The 19589-nt window shown below is 40.3% G+C and overlaps 1 protein-coding gene across 1 annotated transcript in view; it reads left to right on the top strand.

Annotated features, from left to right (window-relative positions):
- The window catches only part of DOK5 (docking protein 5), a 140346-nt gene that overhangs the window by 76256 nt on the left and 44501 nt on the right, over positions 1-19589 (top strand). The window contains exons 3-5 of the mRNA XM_081256541.1: positions 9721-9835; positions 9920-10039; positions 12813-13002. Coding sequence (XP_081112667.1) covers positions 9721-9835; positions 9920-10039; positions 12813-13002 — 425 coding nt within the window. The remainder of the gene's footprint in view (positions 1-9720; positions 9836-9919; positions 10040-12812; positions 13003-19589) is intronic.

The raw sequence follows: 19589 nt of genomic DNA, 5'->3' as shown, positions 1-19589 counted from the left end.
CATCACCGCGCCTCAGTCTCCTTGTCTTGACGATGGGAATGGTGATTAGGAAGCGGGGCTTTCATTTAACATGTGCTTATTGAGGGTCACTGGAGATCCAGCAGAGAACAAAGCAGGTGACTCCCTGCTTCGACTCCAGCATAAAGGAAAAGTATAATATATAGTGTGTCGGCGTGACTGATACATGCTAAGGAGGAAATGAAAGCAGGGAAAAGGGATAGGCATGTGGAGTGAGAGTGCTGCAATTTTATTTATTTTTTAAAAATTAATTAATTTATTTATTTTTGGTTGTGTTGGGTCTTCGTTGCTGCGTGTGGGCTTCTCTTTGCGGTGGCTTCTCTTGTGGAGCACTGGCTCTAGGCGCGCGGGCTCAGTAATTGTGGCTCGCGGGCTCTAGAGCGCAGGCTCAGTAGTTGTGGCACTCGGGCTTCGTTGCTCCGCAGCATGTGGGATCTTCCCGGACCAAGGCTTGAACCCGTGTCCCCTACATTGGCAGGAAGATTCTTAACCACTGCGCCACCAGGGAAGCCCCTACAATTTTAAATACAGTCATCAGGAGAAGATGTTGTGTGAGTCGCTGAAGAAGGCAGGAGTGAGGCTTCTTCCTATAGAGGAAGAGTGTCTCCAGGCAAAGGAAGAGCAAGCCCAGGTGTTCTTGCTTGGCGGGACTGAAAAGACCACAGAAATGAGAGGGATTTCAGTTGGGCTTTTAAGATAAGGAAAACAGTAAATTGTGCACTGCCTTTGTTTCAGTAGAGTTGTGTCTCTTCAATATAATGACCTCTAGCGTCACAATAGGCTGTGTGTGCAGAGAAGTATCTGGAGGAACATTCTGAAAGTCCCAAAGAACTGTCCACTAGGTAAGTGGGAGCTAGGTGGAGACTTCAGTGTGCAGCTTTTTATTTCCTCCAGCTATTGGAAAGAGATCCATTTCTCTTAGAGGAGCACAGCGTGTGTGGGAGGAATGCACGTGGTTGGGCTCTATCTTGAGAAGAGTGAATCAAAGTTTGTTCAGACTGATTTTCAGGCAGTGCCATCTAATGTAACCATACGCTAGAGCCAAAAAAGCACACCACCAGCAAGGTAGCCTTCTGTCATTTTCTGCACTGGCGCAGGAAAGGCGAGTTGGACCGCCTTCTCCATCTGCCTGGAGTCTCTGTTGAAGGAAGGATGCTTCAGTGCAAGGGGAAGATTAGAAGTCCCCCATAAGATGGTCTGCAAATGCCACTGAAAGCTTTGAGAAACAAAGAATCGCCAACATCCCTTCTCAACAGGCTCTAGAAGTGTAACCTAAATGGACCACCATATTCACCTGTGCATGATTTTCTTCAGATTCGAAGTAACTACAGTTAGAACTTGCAGTTGTGATAACAGCTAGCTGGCTGTCCTTCTGGAATGCCTGTAAAGAGACTGATGATGGGGTCAAGTCACAAATGGCTTGGTTCCCTTCTTGAGTAAGCTACCCAGCTGTGTACACCAGCTCATCTATTGACAAATCTAAATTAAAAACTGAGGATGAGGATGTCCAAATGCATAAAGGGTGTACGGTGGGCACCTCTATCAACTAAACATGCAGTAAATTCTATGTAAACTTGCTCACCTGATTAAATGCAGTAGTCCACATTTTTGAAATAAATGAGTAATCATAGCGATTCTAGTAATATTCATGACCTGTGTTTCCAGATTACTTTAATAAAAAGCAGTATACAGGTGGGAACAGTAAAAGCATCCTTGGTCAATATTTATCTTGACTCTGGCACTCATAGACATATGGACTTAGGTTGACAAACCAGTTGGATTAAAAAGAATAGTATTTTGATGCAGATGAGTCTTCAGTGGATGCTAAGACAACTCTCTGAAAGGTGGTTGGGTAACAGCTTATTCACATGATGCCAAAGTATCACCGAGCATGGATGAATCTCATAGACATTATATTGGGTGAAAGGATCCAAACACAGAAAAATACATATGATATGATTCCATTTATATAAAGTTTTCTAAAAGGCATAACTAACCAGTGGTGATGGAGGTAACAGTAGTGATTTTATCTATGGTCAGTACTGACCCAGGAAGTGGTGATATTAACTGAAATGTTTTGTTTGTCAGTCAGAACATTGGTGGCTGCCCAGGTGTGTACATGTGTCAAGATTCACTGGACTGTGGTCTTGAGATTTCTGTCTTTTACTATATGTGCTTGATCCACAGGACCCGATATTTGGATTCCTTGCTTGTCCCAAGCAGAATTTCACTAGAGTAGTAGCTTGGGATGCAAACCATGGTGCCAGGTGTACCCACATAAAAGAAAGTGGTTTTTGAAAAGCTGAGTTTCTTCAGCATTTTAAGGTCTAAGTAGGAAAGATGAGTTTAGTTCAGAGTATCTTCTTTTGAGTTGACAAGTACTTTATTTTTCCTTAGGAATTACAATTTGCATTTCTTTTTTTTTCTCTCTCAAGATACGATTTACAACTTGCAGAAATAACTTTTAATTGTTTCCAAAACTGTTTGCAACTTTAGTTTTATTCATCTGCTCATTTATTCAGCCAGGCACGTATTTCATTCATTTACTTTTAGTATTTTTTAAGGAGCACACCCTATGGAGTGTCCTGCTAGAAATAACATACATCTATAAAGCCAGAAGTTCTGGCTTTGAGTGTGGCTCGACCCTTCCATTCTACCTGAGAAATCATAATTAAGTTACTTCTCTGATTCTCACTATTCATCCTTGTAATGCGTTTAATAATAGTACCGAGGATGTTATATCATCCTGAGAATTTAGTATTACATTGTAGCCATTCAGCATTCTGTGGTTGATTGAAGCGAGTTGTGAAGTGATTGATGGAAGGCTTCCTTCTTGAGAAGTGGATTTATAACTGAGGAGTAGGGTGGGATTCATTTTCCTCGTGTAGTTAGACTAGTTCTACTTATATATAATGGTGACGCTGTAAGATTTTCTTTGAAAAAACATTTTAAAACCAAATGATTCAACTACTAAATTAAAACTGATAACCAATGTTCTAGTGGATTATTATGTATCTGAGTAGGAAATCTGGTCTCCTTTGTACTAGAAGCAATATTGTTATACAGTGGGATTTGAGAGAAAAACGATGAAAATTCTTGGCCAAAAGGACATCAAACAGAGGGTGTATTAGCCAATGTCTGCTATGGCAACAGTTCCAAAATCTTAATAGCTTATAGCAGCTCATCTTTATCTTCTGCCCTTGTTGCCTGAGGGATCTGGGTTGGCTGTGGGTGTATTGAGCATAGCTGGATTAATTTGACTCAGTTGCAGTCCATCTGTCCTGCATTCAGAGATCCAAGAAGAAGGAGGGGTATATTGTTGTTGTAGTGGAGGGCTGAAGCTCAAGGAGAGTGGCACTGACTTACACACACATTTAAAGCATCTTCTTGAGCACATCAGCTCACATTCTGTTGGCCAAAGCAAGTTGCGTGACCAAGTCCAAACTCAGTAAAGAGTCACGAGGGCTGGGAGGCGATGGATGATGTTGAACAAATAATTCAATCCAGACAGTGAAGGTTGCTGTGAGGTACAGAATTTGCCTTTGGTCTGATTGGAAATACTTCCAGATTCTAAAGAGAGAATCCTTTTTGCCAAGTCTTATCTTTACTTCATCTTGCCATCCTCTGTGCTCATAAACATATTTTATGTATCAGGGAAACTCCTATTTAGTGTTCATTATCTCTTACCAGCGGAATTTTCAAGGAGCCACTGTGTCTTCCATGAATTTTGAATCAGTCCAAGGATTGAATTGGGTCCAGGATGTATTAAATCAGATTAAGCCTAGAGCTAGCCTGGGCTTTTGAAAGTAAACATCCAATTTCTAGAGAAAATCAAGCATTTCAAAGGTCCTAATATTGACATTTTCAGTAAGCCATATGGATGTCTCTGGTCTTCTTTGGCAGATTTTAGCTCCATTTCAAGAGAAAAATCTCTGGAGTCAGGATGCTTAAATATATCCTGGAAAAAGAAAAGGAAGGTTAGAGATTGAGAGGCCACAGAATAATTTGAAAGAGTAACCAGACAGGTAGCAGCCCAGAAAATAAACAGAAGTTATTTTGATTGTCTAACTTGGTCAGCTATTCCCTTAGCATGAAGATTATATAAAAGGGTAGGTCAAAATATTTAAACTCTATGTATATACCATTTTTAATCACACAATTTGACTTCTTTTTGTTTTCTGCTTACTGTCAAAACCCTCTGTTAGTAATGAAAATTTGTAACTGGATCTCATGTTAGACCTCTCTTGGGAACTGTCCTTTTGATCTTTAAATCATAATTCTCAGACATATTTCAGATTTTGGTCATGAGGCTTGAAATGCTTTGTTGTCTCTCATTTAGGACAAGCAATCGTGAAATGGATAAAAAAGGCAAAAATGAAACAAATGGTCCTATTCAGATGAGATGGGTGACCTTTGGGATATCAAGTGGGCACCAAATCTTTACCAAGTTTCTGTTGAAATTTACTGTCATGCCTCTGCGGAGCAAATGAGAATTGTTCTGGGTGACTCTGTGACCTTTAGGTCAATTGGTTGTCACCTGGACTGTTGACTCAGGAGAAAATGAATTGAAAGTCAGTTTCATAATAGTAGTATTAGATTAGGAGTAGTAGATTGATAGTGTTTTTCCTAATTTTTAGTCATTTGTCATTTATTCGTAACTGTTTGTGGTCACAGTATCACCTCTACTCTTATTTACTTAATATTTTGCTTGAAATCATATCACTTCTTTGTTTAAATAAATTAACTGTAAAAGAACATTTTCTGGGCTTCCCTGGTGGTGCAGTGGTTGAGAGTCCGCCTGCCGATGCAGGGGACACGGGTTCGTGCCCCGGTCCGGGAAGATTCCACATGCTGCGGAGCGGCTGGGCCCGTGAGCCATGGCCGCTGAGCCTGCGCATCTGGAGCCTGTGCTCTGCAACAGGAGAGGCCACAACAGTGAGAGGAAAAAAAAAAAAAAAAGAACATTTTCTTACTACCATCAATAGAAACGTATCGTTTGCCATGAACAGGAATTAACAGTTAAAAAGAAGTACAAGGGAAAGAAAATAATATTTTTAAGGCTGAATAATATCCCGTTCTAGGTATATACCACATTTTCTTTATTCATCTTTCAGTGGACATTTAGGTTGTTTCCATATCTTGGCTATTGTAGATAATACTTCAGTAAACACAGGAGTGTAAATATCCGTTTGAGGTCCTTTGAATTTCCTTTGAGTATATACCCAAAAGTGGGATTGCTGGACCACACGGTAGTTTTATTTTTAATTTTTTGAGGAACCTCCATACTGTTTTCCATAGCAGCTGCATCATTTTGCATTCCCACTAACAACGCACAAAGCTTCTGTATCTTATCCCTAGTGAATAGAACAGTACTTGACACAGAGTAAATTTTACAAATAAATAAATGAATGAATGAGTAAATAAATAGTAAATAAACAGTGATTAAACATTTTGATGAATGAATGGATGCAAGGAAGATTCTTGAAGACGAAATGTTGTTCTCCTGCAATTGTGCTTAAGTGGTTCCCTCCTTGATGCTGTTACACCTTGAAGAAATTTTTACATTTTATCTGTGAATCTCTACACAAAGAGCATAATTCATGTAAAGTTTAGGGTGTGTCTGTTCTCCTGCACTGTGGAAGAAGAATAAAATCTAGAAAACTATAATCTATGAAACCCAGGAGGGCGTTTTACTTAAAAGTTTTGAACTTGGCAAGAAAGAACTTCTGGGTGATCTGAAGCATAAGGGAAAGACAATAAATGCATACTGAAGTTGAACTGAAGTTATCACACGTAAGTGGTCCCGAAAGCTCATCCTCTTTGAGACAGTGCTGAGGATCCCATAGAGTCATTTTTGATGGTCAGTTACACTGTTGCCGCCCCCATTTAAGATACTGCTCATATTAAATGAGAATCTGAGAGCTTATCAAAATCTCTCTTTACTTCAAAAGTAATTATTTAGGGGCCAATTATTTCTTTGGGAAAGGAATACTAAAAAAATACATCCTGACTCATTTTTCTCATTTACAAAATGAAGTGATGGTGGAAATAAATGTCTCATAGAAGTTTTTGTGTGACTTATAAATATATCTGCAAATGTTAATTCTCATAATTGTCACTGTAGCATGTGTTTTGAGGAAGATTCTATTATGAATTCGAGCAGATTGCCATTCTTTTGGAAGTAAGGTGTGCACACAAGCATACGTTTGTGTGTGTGTGTGTGTGTGTGTGTACACGGGCTCACTGAGATGTAGTTCTGAGTTGGGGACAGAAACTGTTGCTTCAGAACCTGATGGTCCTTCCACACATAAAACATAACCCTACCCGCTCCTTTGCTCCTTAAACGTTCACCCTGAGCGGGGTGTGGGGTTTCTTATTATCTAAACCAGTTTCCAAAATGGATGATTGTGTTTGGACTCATGCAGCTCTCCCTGCACTTCCTGACCCTTTCTGGTGACTTATTCCTTCCTCTTTGCCCTTGGAGGATGTTTAGTGAAATGACATATTTCAAGGTCATTGCTGAGTTGGAGGCTAGGGTGGACTACTCTTATATAATATCTCAGTAGAGGGTTAGAATAAAACCTACCCCCATGAAAAGAAAGAGGTTCTCCAGTCGGAGATGACTTTCGGAGTTAAAGATTCTCTCTGCTGAACTTTTGCAGAGTTAGTCATTATTAGTGTTTCAGACGGTGAAGAGAGGAAGCTTTGGGGTCAGTCTGCCTCATGCGCAACTCGTTTGTGCCATCTTTTAGCTGTGGACTTGGGCACATGAGTTGAACCTTTCTCATCCCCAGTTTCTTCATCTGGAAAATACTGATAATAATATCAGTCATAGGATTTTTATGAAGATCAAATGAGATGTTCTATATAAAAATATTAAGCAGAGTGTGCATAAATGTAGGGTGTAGGCTCAATAAATGTTGACTCTCAAATGATTGTTTTTCATTGATTCAGCTCATCAGTAAGTCACTGATAAGTGACTCATGTCTAGCTGGGAGCTGGAGAGCTAAATGGATTAATTACAACAACAGATAATAGAAGACAGCTTCATGCAGCAGACATGGGAACAGAAAGAGGGAACAGTGAATTCACACTGAGGTCAGGGCAACTTTCCCAGAGGAAGTGAACCTTGAAGGATAAGTGAAATTTCCCTGGAGAAAAGAGGAGAGAGAGGCATTCACCCTGGAAAAGCATCATACATGTAAATTGGTGGGTGAGTTTGGTCTTTTGTTCAAGTCCACCTACATTCATTGAATTCTTGCTATGTGACAGGCTCTGGGTTAGATTCAGGGGGCAAAGTGGTGAGCAAAAAATATACCATTTCTGCCCTATGGAACTTTTATTCTAAGACAGGCGCTAAACCATAACCCGTATAGCCATCCGAGGTCTGTGAGGGCAAAGATGTCCTTGGATCGTAGAGCCTTGAGACATTGATTTGATGGGGGCTTGGGGGGTTGTCCAGTGGGGCTCTGCAGGTAAATGAGATTTAAAGTAAGACCAGCAGGGCGAGTGGGAGTGAAGTAAGGAGACCATGGGGAAGGCTCTGTGCCGGGAGAATCGTGGTGCCTCCTGGGAACTGAATAAAGGCCAGTGTAGCTGGGACATAAGATGCTCGGGAAGGTATCAGAGAGGAGCCTGGTGAGAGCTATAAGGAGGACCACAGGAGGCTTTCATAATCATTCTAAGGATTTGGGCTTTTGTTGCAAGTGCAGAAGGGAATTCATTGAAATGTTCTGTTTTATGCCTAGAAATGCTGGAGTCAGAACTGCGTTTTAAAAAACTCATCTGTGCCCCCAACCCTCACTTGTCTGAGCGCCTCTGTTCATGTTAAGGCTCCTTTTTCCTTTTTCACCAAAATATCTTTGCTTCCGCCAAAAAGCTACTTCCTTCCCAAAGCTGACTAGGGTTTTAAAAAGAAAACATTAAAAAAAAAAAAAGAAAAAGAAAAGATCATCTGGATGCTGTGTTTACAGTGAATGAATGGGGTTAGGATAGAAGTGGAGAGACCAGTAAGCAGTTACGGCAAGACGATAGTGGCTTATATTGTGGTATTAGCACAGAAATAAGCAAAAAATAAACAGTTGCATCTGGTAAACGCTGAGAGACTTGGTGCCGTTGGGGAATGAGATAGGTAGTGTTTAGCCACTAACGAGTTTGCAGCTTTTTGGAAACAGTGTTATCTGTTTGGGTTACTACAACAAAAATACTATAAATTGGGTAGCTGATAAACAACAGACATGTATTTCTCACCGTTCTGGAGGCTAGGAAGTCCAAGGTCAAGTCACCGGCAGATGCAGTGTCTGGTGAGAACTCACTTTCTGGTTTCTAGAAGGTGACTCCTTGCTGTGTCCTCACATGGCAGAAGGGACAAGGGAGCTCTCTGGGGCTTCTTTTCTAAGGGCACTAATCCCATTCACAAGGGCTCCACCCTCATGACCTAGTCACCCCAAAGGCTCCACCTCTTAATACCATCCCCTTAGAGGTAGGCTTTCAACATATGAATTTGGGAGGGCCACAGACATTTGGTCCATAGCAACTGTTGTGATATTTCATGGTAAGAAATTTGCACTATCCTATCAAGAGAGCCAGTGGAGGTTAAGAAGCAGGGAACTGAAATCATCAGGTTAGGATGTGCATGGAGAGTATTTGCTTCTCTCCTCACCTACTTCCTGAGCCAAGCATTTATTGAATTTAGAGTAATAGATGGGAGAAATGGCATGACATTACTGATGGCAAAGACTGATGGGAGACACATTCTTTTGTATAACACAGAAGAGATAGACTAAGTTAGTGTGAAAGGGTTATTTATCTTGGAAATACTCTGCCCCAAGCCACCTAAACCTTCTCTCCTGCAGGACTCAAATGATCACAGCCCTGGAGTGCAGCAGGGGATCTGGATGTAACTGAATGAGAGATGGCATTTTGGAAACACAATGAGCCAATACCCCTTGTGGGAGGGAAACGGGTCATAAAAGAGTTAAAGGGAGAGAGGGAAGTGAGGAGAATGGCTAGAGGGGAAAGCTTTCCCCTACTGTTAGGAAGAAGGTGATTACCATGCAGTATTTTCAGACCCTAAGACAGTGGCCCCATAACCATGGAGAAGCTAGGAGTCAGTCAGAGAGACTGGAGTAACATCTCACCTACCAGCTCTCTGTGTTGGAATATGTGACTTCAACCCTGAGTAGAGGGGCATCTTTGAGAATCCTAAGACTCTATCTCTGATTATCAAAGGGTGAGATCATCTAGTTATGAACCAGACCACCATTGCCTTCTCTTCCTCGGGGTCAGTGTGTTCAAGATGCTTACGTTGGGAGTACTCTGAAGAGACGGGGTATTTGAAAGTCTGTCCACACTGATGGAGATAAACGTGATGACAATGGAGAAGGCAGAGTCTTTGACAGGGGTGGATAAAAAACTAAAAAAATAAAGCAAGCGTCTACGTCTACGAAGCTTTGAGCCTGTGACTCTTAATAGGCTTCAAAAGAAAAAAATCTAAAAAGGGGAGGTAATTTGTTAACCTTCCTTGCTAGGCATTGAGGATGACACTGAAATAATTCATCGCTTTTGAATACACGCTCTTCTGTCAGGCTGTGTTCGCCTGGGATGTGCCGTCTGCCTTCTGTGCCTCCACTCAGTTTGATGGTGTTGATGGGAAGCTTTCTTTCCGGAGCATCCTCATACTCACCATTGTTCATTTTTCAGGTTACAGAACTCAACAACGTGAAGAACGTAGCTCGGTTGCCAAAAAGCACCAAGAAGCATGCCATAGTGATTTATTTCAGTGATGATACCTCCAAGACCTTTGCCTGTGAATCAGGTTTGTCGGAGGCAGGGAGGGCTTTGGCTTTTTGATTTTCAGCGGGTGCTGGGCGTACACGTTAATCTCTGGACATTTCCGCAGATCTTGAGGCTGATGAATGGTGCAAAGTTCTCCAGATGGAGTGTGTAGGGACGCGAATCAATGACATCAGCCTTGGAGAGCCTGACTTACTGGCTACGGGGGTTGAGAGAGAACAGAGTGGTATGTAAAGAGAATTCTCTCCCTTGCTCTTTTCTAAAACTGTTTTTGTCCCCATGTAATGAAACATGAGACATCTTCATGATGTAAAATTTTTGAAGGTATAAAAATGTATAAAGAAAGAAGTAAAAATAGCCTTTTATTTCACCTAAAACCTGAGCAGACATTTTCAGTGTGTTTCTTTTCTTAACATGTTTTCAACGTAGAATAGGAATGCATCTACATTAATAATATCAGATAGAAGTTATGGGGAACCTGCTGTGTGTGTGTCAGTTTTGTGCAGAAGATGCATTAGACCGTTTAATTTTCCTGGCAGCCCTATGATATAAGTACTATTACTTCTCCATTTTACAGATGAGGAAATTGAAGCTTAAAAGAGCTAAAGATCTTGCTCCAATTCCAATAACTACTGTTTGATTCCAGACTATACTCTTGAGCCTATATTTATAGTGTACAGATTTTACAATGCAATGGGTTTTTGTCTTGCTTTTTTTCACTTAAAATTTTTATTGAACACTTCCCAGTGTTTTTAATAGAATCCAGACTTCATGAATGTTTCATCAAGTTTAAACCCACCTAAATCTGTGATATATTTTTTTAGCTCTAACAATTGAGCCAGCTCTTTAAGCTCAACACTCAACCTGGGAATACATCATTATAAATAATAATGATTGAAATATTCATGAACACTTCAACAGAATCAGTGTTGGTTTGCAGTATGAGCTTGGAGGTGAGGAATCATTTCTTTGGCTCCAAATAACTGGGCCTTGTGATGGGATAGATGGGATCCCATAGTTCTGCTCTTAGCCTATTGACTTGATCTATGAGGATATATCACAACCGAAGAGGCTGTGGGGCACCTGGCTTGATTATGAACATGGCAGAGGTGGAATTGTACTGACCCTTTCTATGGATTCACACTCCAGTTGTTAGTAAAAAATGCCCTTTCTCCAATTGGAACTATGTCTTCATGACACATTTACAGTCGGCGACTATTTTGGAAGCATTGTTATCTGCCAGAATCCATCTCCAGGGAAGTGTTATTGACAAAGTCTTAGAAGTGCTAGCTAATTCAGAGGAGCCTCTTTGCAGACTGGGAAATTGAGCAGCAGAGAGCTTAATTAAGTCCTTTACCAGGGTCATACAACCAAACCCCAGGCTCCTCCCTCCATAGTTCACTAACTCAGGATGCTCTTGGGCTGAACGGCACCTGTAGTGCCTCACTGACAAATGCAATGACAGGTTTTGACTATTTTTTAGAGGGCTCAGATCAGCACTTATTTTTCACATTTTATATTTGCAAAGCTATATTCGGATAGTGCTCCAAACTGAATTCAAGAATTGCCTGTGCCTAGGAGTTACGTTTCTGGTACCAATTTTCTGTGCCTCAGTTTCCTCTTCTGTCAAATAGGAATAAGAACACCTCTGGTATATAACTACTAGGGATTATAATGAAACTCAGCTCTGTCTTTTAAGGCACTTTACAAGATTAATTGTATGACTTCAAGTAATTGTAACTAAAGTAGTCACTCTTACTACTTCTGCTGTTTTTCTTGGATGAGGTAGTTATATGGAAGAACTTCCAAGCAAAGAAATTGGTTAATGGTCTCTCTTACTTTTTGCTTGATGATGACAGTCTTTCTTACTTGTTTCAGAACTCTCCAGGGAGAAATTTGCTCCACTAGAATATACTTTTAAAATAATAGTTATTAGAAAGCAGTAAATATTTGGTTACTGGGAGTTTGAAGTAACTTAGAAAACTTGAAGAATAGATGCTTGAATACATTTATGAAGACAATCTTGACACTCCTATTTACTAAACTGAAGTCTATGGAAATTCTAATGACTTCCTTATTATAAAACAATTAATTTAGAATACCAGTGATATTATTAGTGCCACACTATTTTCTCAGATGTAGGCAATCTACCATAACAATGGATAGATAAAAGTGTGTTTGCTATAGTAATAATATTTTTGTTCATATTTCACTTAAAATTTTGACTCTATAGCTTCCTAAATTAATGAATTTTCTAGAAATGTAATAGAAATACCATGACTGTATCTGAGGGGATGAAAATTCAGGTTCAATAATAAGCCAAGTAGTTTATTCAGAGTAATCTTGGTTAAATGTTAACAATCATCCAAATAAGCAAATGAATATTTCTTTCCGGTACTTGGCTAAAGAGAGCTCTTTGTTAAAACTAGTTCAAATAGATCCACTGGAATTTTTCCAAACTGTTGGTCAGTTAAGTGCATAATATTAGTTAGTATTAGTTTACTTAAATAATTTGGGGTAGAGTTGTGTTCCTTTAGTTATGAAAATTATAAATTGATCAATATAATTTTAATATCATTAGACCATGCAACAATTATTTTGCACCTGCATCTTTTGTGAATACAAAAGTGTGGGTGTAATTAACATGTACTTGGCAAGAAAAAAATTGTTTTTAATGGTTTCATTGCTTTAGTCTTTTACTGGCATACAAATTTTTATTATGCAAATTTAAAAATTCTAAAAAGATCTTTGCTCATGTAAATAGTGTTGCATGTATGTTGACAACCAGACTGTATCATTATTATGTTATTTAATATGGTCTTCATTTAAAAAAATCATTTACTGGAACTGTTAATTTATGAGAAAGGTTTATCTTCCTGAATATTCAACCAAAACTTAGAATAAGAGCTTGAATTACTTTGAAATGCCTCTTTGTTCCTACAATGTCTTTGATGGTTTATTCCTGGGGATTTTAGACTAACCTTTTGTTTTTCTCCCAGAGAGATTCAATGTGTATTTGATGCCATCTCCTAACTTAGATGTACATGGCGAATGTGCCTTGCAGATTACATATGAGCACATCTGTCTTTGGGACGTCCAGAATCCCAGAGTCAAACTCATCTCTTGGCCGCTAAGCGCCCTGCGGCGGTATGGACGAGATGCTGCTTGGTTCACTTTTGAGGCAGGGAGGTGAGTTTCATGACTGTTTTTCTACATTTTTTCCCCCAGGTTCACATCATGTAATGCTCCACTTACATTCATCTGTTCACTCCATTATAAACAAAGCCCAATCATTTAAAATTCACTTTTCAGAAATATGATCAATTTGATGCTCTTAGAACTATCATAGAAAGTGTTTAAATTCTTCTTTTCCACACAGCTCTTCTTTGGTCTATTTAAATTTTAAGTACCTGGAAATGGAAATGGTATAAATGCATTGGTGAATCTCCCAGAGACACAAAGGTTCTCAAGTTAGCAAATAAAACTTTAATCTTTAGTGCAGCATCCTTCTTATGTCAGAATTAATGACTTATTATCCTTATAGGAAAATCTTGATAGAAAATTAAGAATTTGTTTGGGAAGGTGGGTATATTTCCCTTCTTCGGTTTCAGAAATAATAATAATTATTATTATTGGCCGCGCCTCGTGGCTTGTGGGATCTTAGTTCCCTGACCGGGGATCGAACCCATGCCCTCGGCTGTGAAAGTGCGGAGTCCTAACCAATGGACCGCCAGGGAATTCCCTCAGAAATTATTTATGTATTAACTGTAACCAGTGAAATCTGGTTATGAAAGATGTTTTATCGTTGAAAATAGACTTTTCTATTGACTGTACACCTCGTATTTCATATTGATGTGCAGAAGAATTCTGCATTGATCAAGATGTTTGGGGCCTATTTGGGGCAGCATTTATTCCAACATTCATATTTTTCAGCTTTTCTTTGATTCACTCTATTTATAGGAAATAATAATAGGAAATGGCTATGTATGGCTTTTTATTGTCACTTCCAAAGGCTAAAAATTTAGTAAACCTTTGTAGTATCTCATGACTATTTTAAACTTTTTTTTTTTTTTTTTTTTTTTTTTTTTGCGGTACGCGGGCCTCTCACTGTTGTGACCTCTCCCGTTGCGGAGCACAGGCTCTGGACGCGCAGGCTCAGCGGCCATGGCTCAGGGGCCCAGCCGCTCCGCGGCATGTGGGATCTTCCCGGACCGGGGCATGAACCCGTGTCCCCTGCATCGGCAGGCGGACTCTCAACCACTGTGCCACCAGGGAAGCCCTATTTGAAACTTTTAAAAAATTATCTCGGTTTTAATACTGCTCATAGCTTGAAAAAGTTTAACTTCTTCATATTGACATGTAGTAGAACTGCTAAGGATCTAGGAGATTATTTTAAAGACTTTGATATTTCCCCCAAGTGTGATAGCAAACCATATAGATTTTTAAGTAGGTGTTTGTGTGTGTGTGTATAATCATGTTCATATTTTGTAAACAATAGGATAGAGGTAGCAGATGTGGATGTGGGGAGATATTGAAGGACCTCAAGTGAAAGAAATGGTGGAAGAAAAGTGAGGCTATATTCGGGACATGAAGTTCAGAAATATTCCTCTTTGACCAAAAGCCATAAAGTGCTGACTCGGGAAATGAAGGAGCTTTTTGGTTCATGACTTTGGTCTCTTTATGGTCTGACTTTTAGGTATTTTGTCCAAGAACTCCAGTGGTTAGATGATTGTAGTACCTACAACCCATACCACACAGTGTTGTGCCTCAGATATGGTAGGGACTTAGGATATTTATTGATTTTGAGCAGCATTCTTGTTCAGTGGTCATGCTTTATGGGGCTGGTGCAAACCTGAGACTGAACGAACAATCAGAAGGACAAGTATCGGGAATGTATTCTTAAGACCTCACTCATTTCTCAAACAGTGTGGTTCGTAGTGTAAGGTGCACTGGTTTGGGAGTCAGAGAGACCCTAGGTCCTGATCTCTATTCTTTATCAGCTGTTGGCCACGGACAAAGTGTTTAACTTCCCTCGCAAGTTTATCTAAGTAATAATTTCTTTCTGGGGTGGTCTTAGGTAGAAGCAGCAGTGCACATAGATGACCCAGAAGGTGCTGGGCTTCTCTTAATAGTCTCTTCGAGGTTTTATCATAATAACTTTTGGAACAGGACTGGGTTTGCCAGATCCAGGCAGTGTTAAATGCAAGGTAATCATACTATTTTATATTTTGCCTGAAACTCAAATAAAGATGAATTTTTATAGTTACCATCAAGATGCTTAGGATCATAAGATCATTCATGTTCCCCCAAGTGTGAAGGTTTCACATCTGCCTTACTTTATTAGTGAAGATAATTCTTTCCCTTGGCTATTTTTGGATGTGTTCAAAATAAGGCAGTGTCATATTAACTGAGATAATTTTCTCCCTGTCTCACGTTGATAGATGAACAGGAGTTAAGTCTCTCTAGGCAGATAGTTTTCACATATCCAGCACGCGTCTGCAAAAACGTCACACCATTTCCGCTCTAGAATGCAGAGAATCTTCCTAAGACCTTGGGCAAAGTTCTGCTCTGTCTAGGCAAAGCCTCTGTTAGACTTGGAGCTAAGTGTTATTCCTGCTGAATGGCCCATTTCGCCGCACCAAGATTGACAATGGGGCACGCGTAATAAGCTGGGCTGGGAGATGGAGGAAATGAAATGAAATTATAGTCAATCACATACTAGCTCTGGGACCTTGAGTGAATGACCTAACTCTCTGAGCTTCCATTGGCCACCTGTAAAATGGGTATAATTTATGTCTCTCACAAGATGGCCATGAAGACTAAGTAAAGGTACATATACAAACACCTGGCATAATGCCTGGCAGGTAGTAGGCCGTTGTGTCAACACAAACTGACACAAGCAGAGAAGAAATTTGTTGGCCTTCAGAACCCAAAGTCCAGGGCGCAGAGATGGCTTCAGAGTTGGGTTGATTCAGAGTCCAAATGAGGACCCTAGGTTTTATCTCATAGTCTTGTTCCTTCTAGGTGGCTTCACTCTGCCCACACGGGGCTTCCAGGGGCTTTGAGATCTTCTCACACCGTCGGCCAATAGAAGAGAGATAGATTCTTACCATACGTTGACCATTGCATTCACTATGTGTCAGGAACTGCACTGAGGGCTTTATGGAAAGCACACAGGGTACAGATAGAATGGGCGTGGTTCTCCCAAATCAGGAAGAGGTCACTGACACCATCAGAAGGGATGTGAGGTTTAAAAAAAACCTAACAAAATGTGTCCAATACAGTATTTAATAATTTCTCAAAGCAAATAGGGTGAAGCAGCTCTTTGACTATAATTAGTAATATCACTCATAATGGTGCTGAGATGCAGAACAGTGGTTCTCAACCAGGGGTGATTTTGCACCTAAGGGACATTTGGCAAAGTCTGGAGACATTTTTAGTTGTCACAATGTGTGCTGCACAAACAAGCCCCACAACAAAGAATTGTCAGGTCCAGTTATCCAGGTGAAAAACTCTGCTCTAGCAAGCATATCAACCATTGAAAATAAATACTGATATTTACTGAGCCCTTACTATACGAAAGTTGCTGTACTAAGCATTGTACATGCACTGTCTCTTTTAAGCCATTAGCTCGTCATATAAACCAGGGGATATTATTATGCTCATCCTAACTCTACTAGGTTAGCCTAGTTCTGAGTGAACTCTACAGAGCTAAGGAAGAGAAGGCATACTGCGTAACCAGCACTCATGTATCAATTATCTTAGTTTACTTTAATTCTGGAACCTCCTATTTGTTCTTTTAGTTCGGAGTGCAGGCACCTACAGTCAGAATTGTTCATCTCTCCTGGGCGGCAGTATCATGGTCAAAGGTCATTAGAGTCTTCTAGATGCTGTTTCTCCCTCTCTTCCCCAATATAGGCAATTCTGACCGTACCTCTGTTGTTTCCTTGAAGAATTCCACAGTTGAAATATAATCTTTTTAATAAAGTGCAGTTGCACAATTAATTGCCACTTATTGCCCCTGGAGATAAAGAACAATTAGCTTATCTGGGGGGAGGGATGGGGGAAGAGACACATTGCTTATTTTATTTGAGTTTTTTCTAGTTTTTTTGTTCATTTGTTTCTTTCCGCTTGGAATGCCCTGAGGCTTCAGTGAAGCTCATCAGATTGGCAGGGTCTCTGATTTTTTCATGGGAAGGTCCAGTTGACATGAAGTTTTAACTGCAGCAACATCCCCCATGGAACTATTCTTGAAACGTTACTGTTTAAAGCATGGTGGCAGGTGTCCAGTAGGTTTCCCTGTGAATTTCACAGCTGGCCGCCCAGTTCGCTTGCTTCAGTGTCAGGCTCTGCCCTACCTCCTGACCGATTTAAATGACTACCCTCGGTTTAGCACCTGCAGGGCTGAGGGCAGCTCAGGTGACATTTGGCAGAAAGTGGTGAATAATTACCACACATGGGTGCCTCTCTCTACCAGCCAGAGAATGTCCCTCTCGTGCTTTTGACATCGTTTTAAGAGAAACTCTTAGGTTTGCCAAGAATATGTGAAAATTGACATTGCGTATACAAATTCTTTTCCTTAAATGGAGTGCACAAATTGGTGAAAAAGGCTCTTTTTGGATGTAAAGACATCTGAACAGTCTTGGAAAAGAAATCATCTGTGTCTTGTGTATATCACTCTAAAAACAAGTCTAACTGGTGAAATAACTTTTCATTGGAGAAGAAAACTGTAGATGAGTGTACATGTAAAAGGACCGTTATTCTCATATAAACCTTTGGATATTCTCTATTTGTCTTCTTGATTCTAAGCTACTTAGTAATCCCTCACTTCTAAATATTTTGTAGAGCATATATTCATTCTTACTAAAGGATTGAAAGCAAATTAACAAATAAAATGTACTTGGCGCTTCCTACTATGTTGGATAGAGAAATTTAAATACAAATGCGTTAGATCCCACACAGCCTTGCTCAGAGGAAGTGAAATTCTCTTCTTTTGAAAGAAAACAGAAACTACAGTTGTGCCATTTATATGGCCATTCATTCTTTATTAGCATCGATCTAAAAAATAATTTTAGATTTTTTATTTATAAATTTTCATTTATAATTGTATTATAAATATTGCTTGAGTGGAGGCGTGTGTGAAATCAGAAGGGAGAGTCCCCTTTCCACTCTACAGAGTAACCTCTTTAATCATCATCTTTAAAGGTCTTTCATTATGGCCCGTCTGTTCTCTGCCAGACACTGTGCTAGGTGTGTGGGTCGGAACACAGACAAGACAAGGCCATCATAAGAAGCTTAGCTAGGTCCCCTCTACCTTTGAGCTTCTGTGGTTGGTTCTAGCATATGAAATCCTTAAAGGAAAGGATGACTTTCTTATGACCTTTGGAAAAAGAAATTAGACACTCACCAATGCCTCCTGTCTTGTGGCCATCTTTAAAAAAAAATTTAAGGTGTATTTTTTTTTTTTTTTTTTTTTTTTTTGCATTACGCAGGCCTCTCACTGTTGTGGCCTCTCCCGTTGCAGAGCACAGGCTCCGGACGCGCAGGCTCAGTGGCCATGGCTCACGGGCCCAGCCGCTCCGCGGCATGTGGGATCCTCCCAGACCGGGGCACGAACCCATGTCCCCCGCATCGGCAGGCGGACTAGCAACCACTGCGCCACCAGGGAAGCCCTAAGGTGTATTTTTTATTTAATTAATTTATTTTTCCAGCTGTATTGAGGTATAAATGATACAGAACATCCTTTAAGTTTAAGGTGTACAGGGTGATGGTTTGATACATGTATGTATTGCAAAATGGTCACCACAGTAAGGTTAGTTAACACCTTCGTCACCTCACGTAATTACCTTTTTTTGTGGTGAGAAACATTTAAGATCTACTCTCTTCGTAACTTTCAGGTATACAATACAGTATTTTTTTTTTTTTTTTTGCGGTACGCGGGCCTCTCACTGCTGTGGCCTCCCCCGCTGCGGAGCACAGGCTCCCGACGCGCAGGCTCAGCGGCCACGGCTCATGGGCCCAGCCGCTCCGCGGCATGTGGGATCCTCCCGGACCGGGGCACGAACCCGTGTCCCCTGCATCAGCAGGCGGACTCTCAACCACTGCGCCACCAGGGAGGCCCACAATACAGTATTTTTAATTATAGTCACCGTTCTGTACATTAGATGCCCAGAACTTACTCATCTTCCAGCTTGAAGTCCGTACCCTTAGACCAACATCTCCCCTTTTCCTCCTCCTGCAACCCCTGGAAACCACCTTTCTACTCCCTGTTTCTATGAGTTTGGCTTTTTTCAGATTCCACATGTCAGTGAGATCAAACAGTGTTTGTCTTTCTTTGTCTGACTTACTTCACTTAGCATAATGCCCTCAGGTTCCATCCATGTTGTCACGAATGGCAGGATTGTCTTCTTTTTTTTTTTTTTTTACGACTTAATAGTATTCCAGTGTCCGTGTATATACACACACACTACATTTTCTTTATCCATTCATCTATCAATGGACTCTAAGGTTATTTCTATGTCTCGGCTATTGTAAGTAATGCTGCAGTGAACATGGGGTTGCAGATATCTCTTTTGCAGAGATCATGATTTCATTTCCTTTGGATATATACCCAGAAGTGGAACTGCTGGATCTTTTGGCAGTTCTGTTTTTAATTTTTTGAAGAACCTCCATACCATTTTTCATAGTGGCTGCACCAATTTACATTCCCACCAACAGTGCACAAGGATTTCCTTTTCTCTATGTCCTCACCATCCCTTGTTATCTCTTGTCTTGTT

This window comes from Mesoplodon bidens (assembly GCF_964165515.1).
Source record: "Mesoplodon bidens genome assembly, chromosome: 15".
NCBI classification, from domain to species: domain Eukaryota; kingdom Metazoa; phylum Chordata; class Mammalia; order Artiodactyla; family Ziphiidae; genus Mesoplodon; species Mesoplodon bidens.
This window is presented reverse-complemented; position numbering and strand designations above follow the sequence as displayed.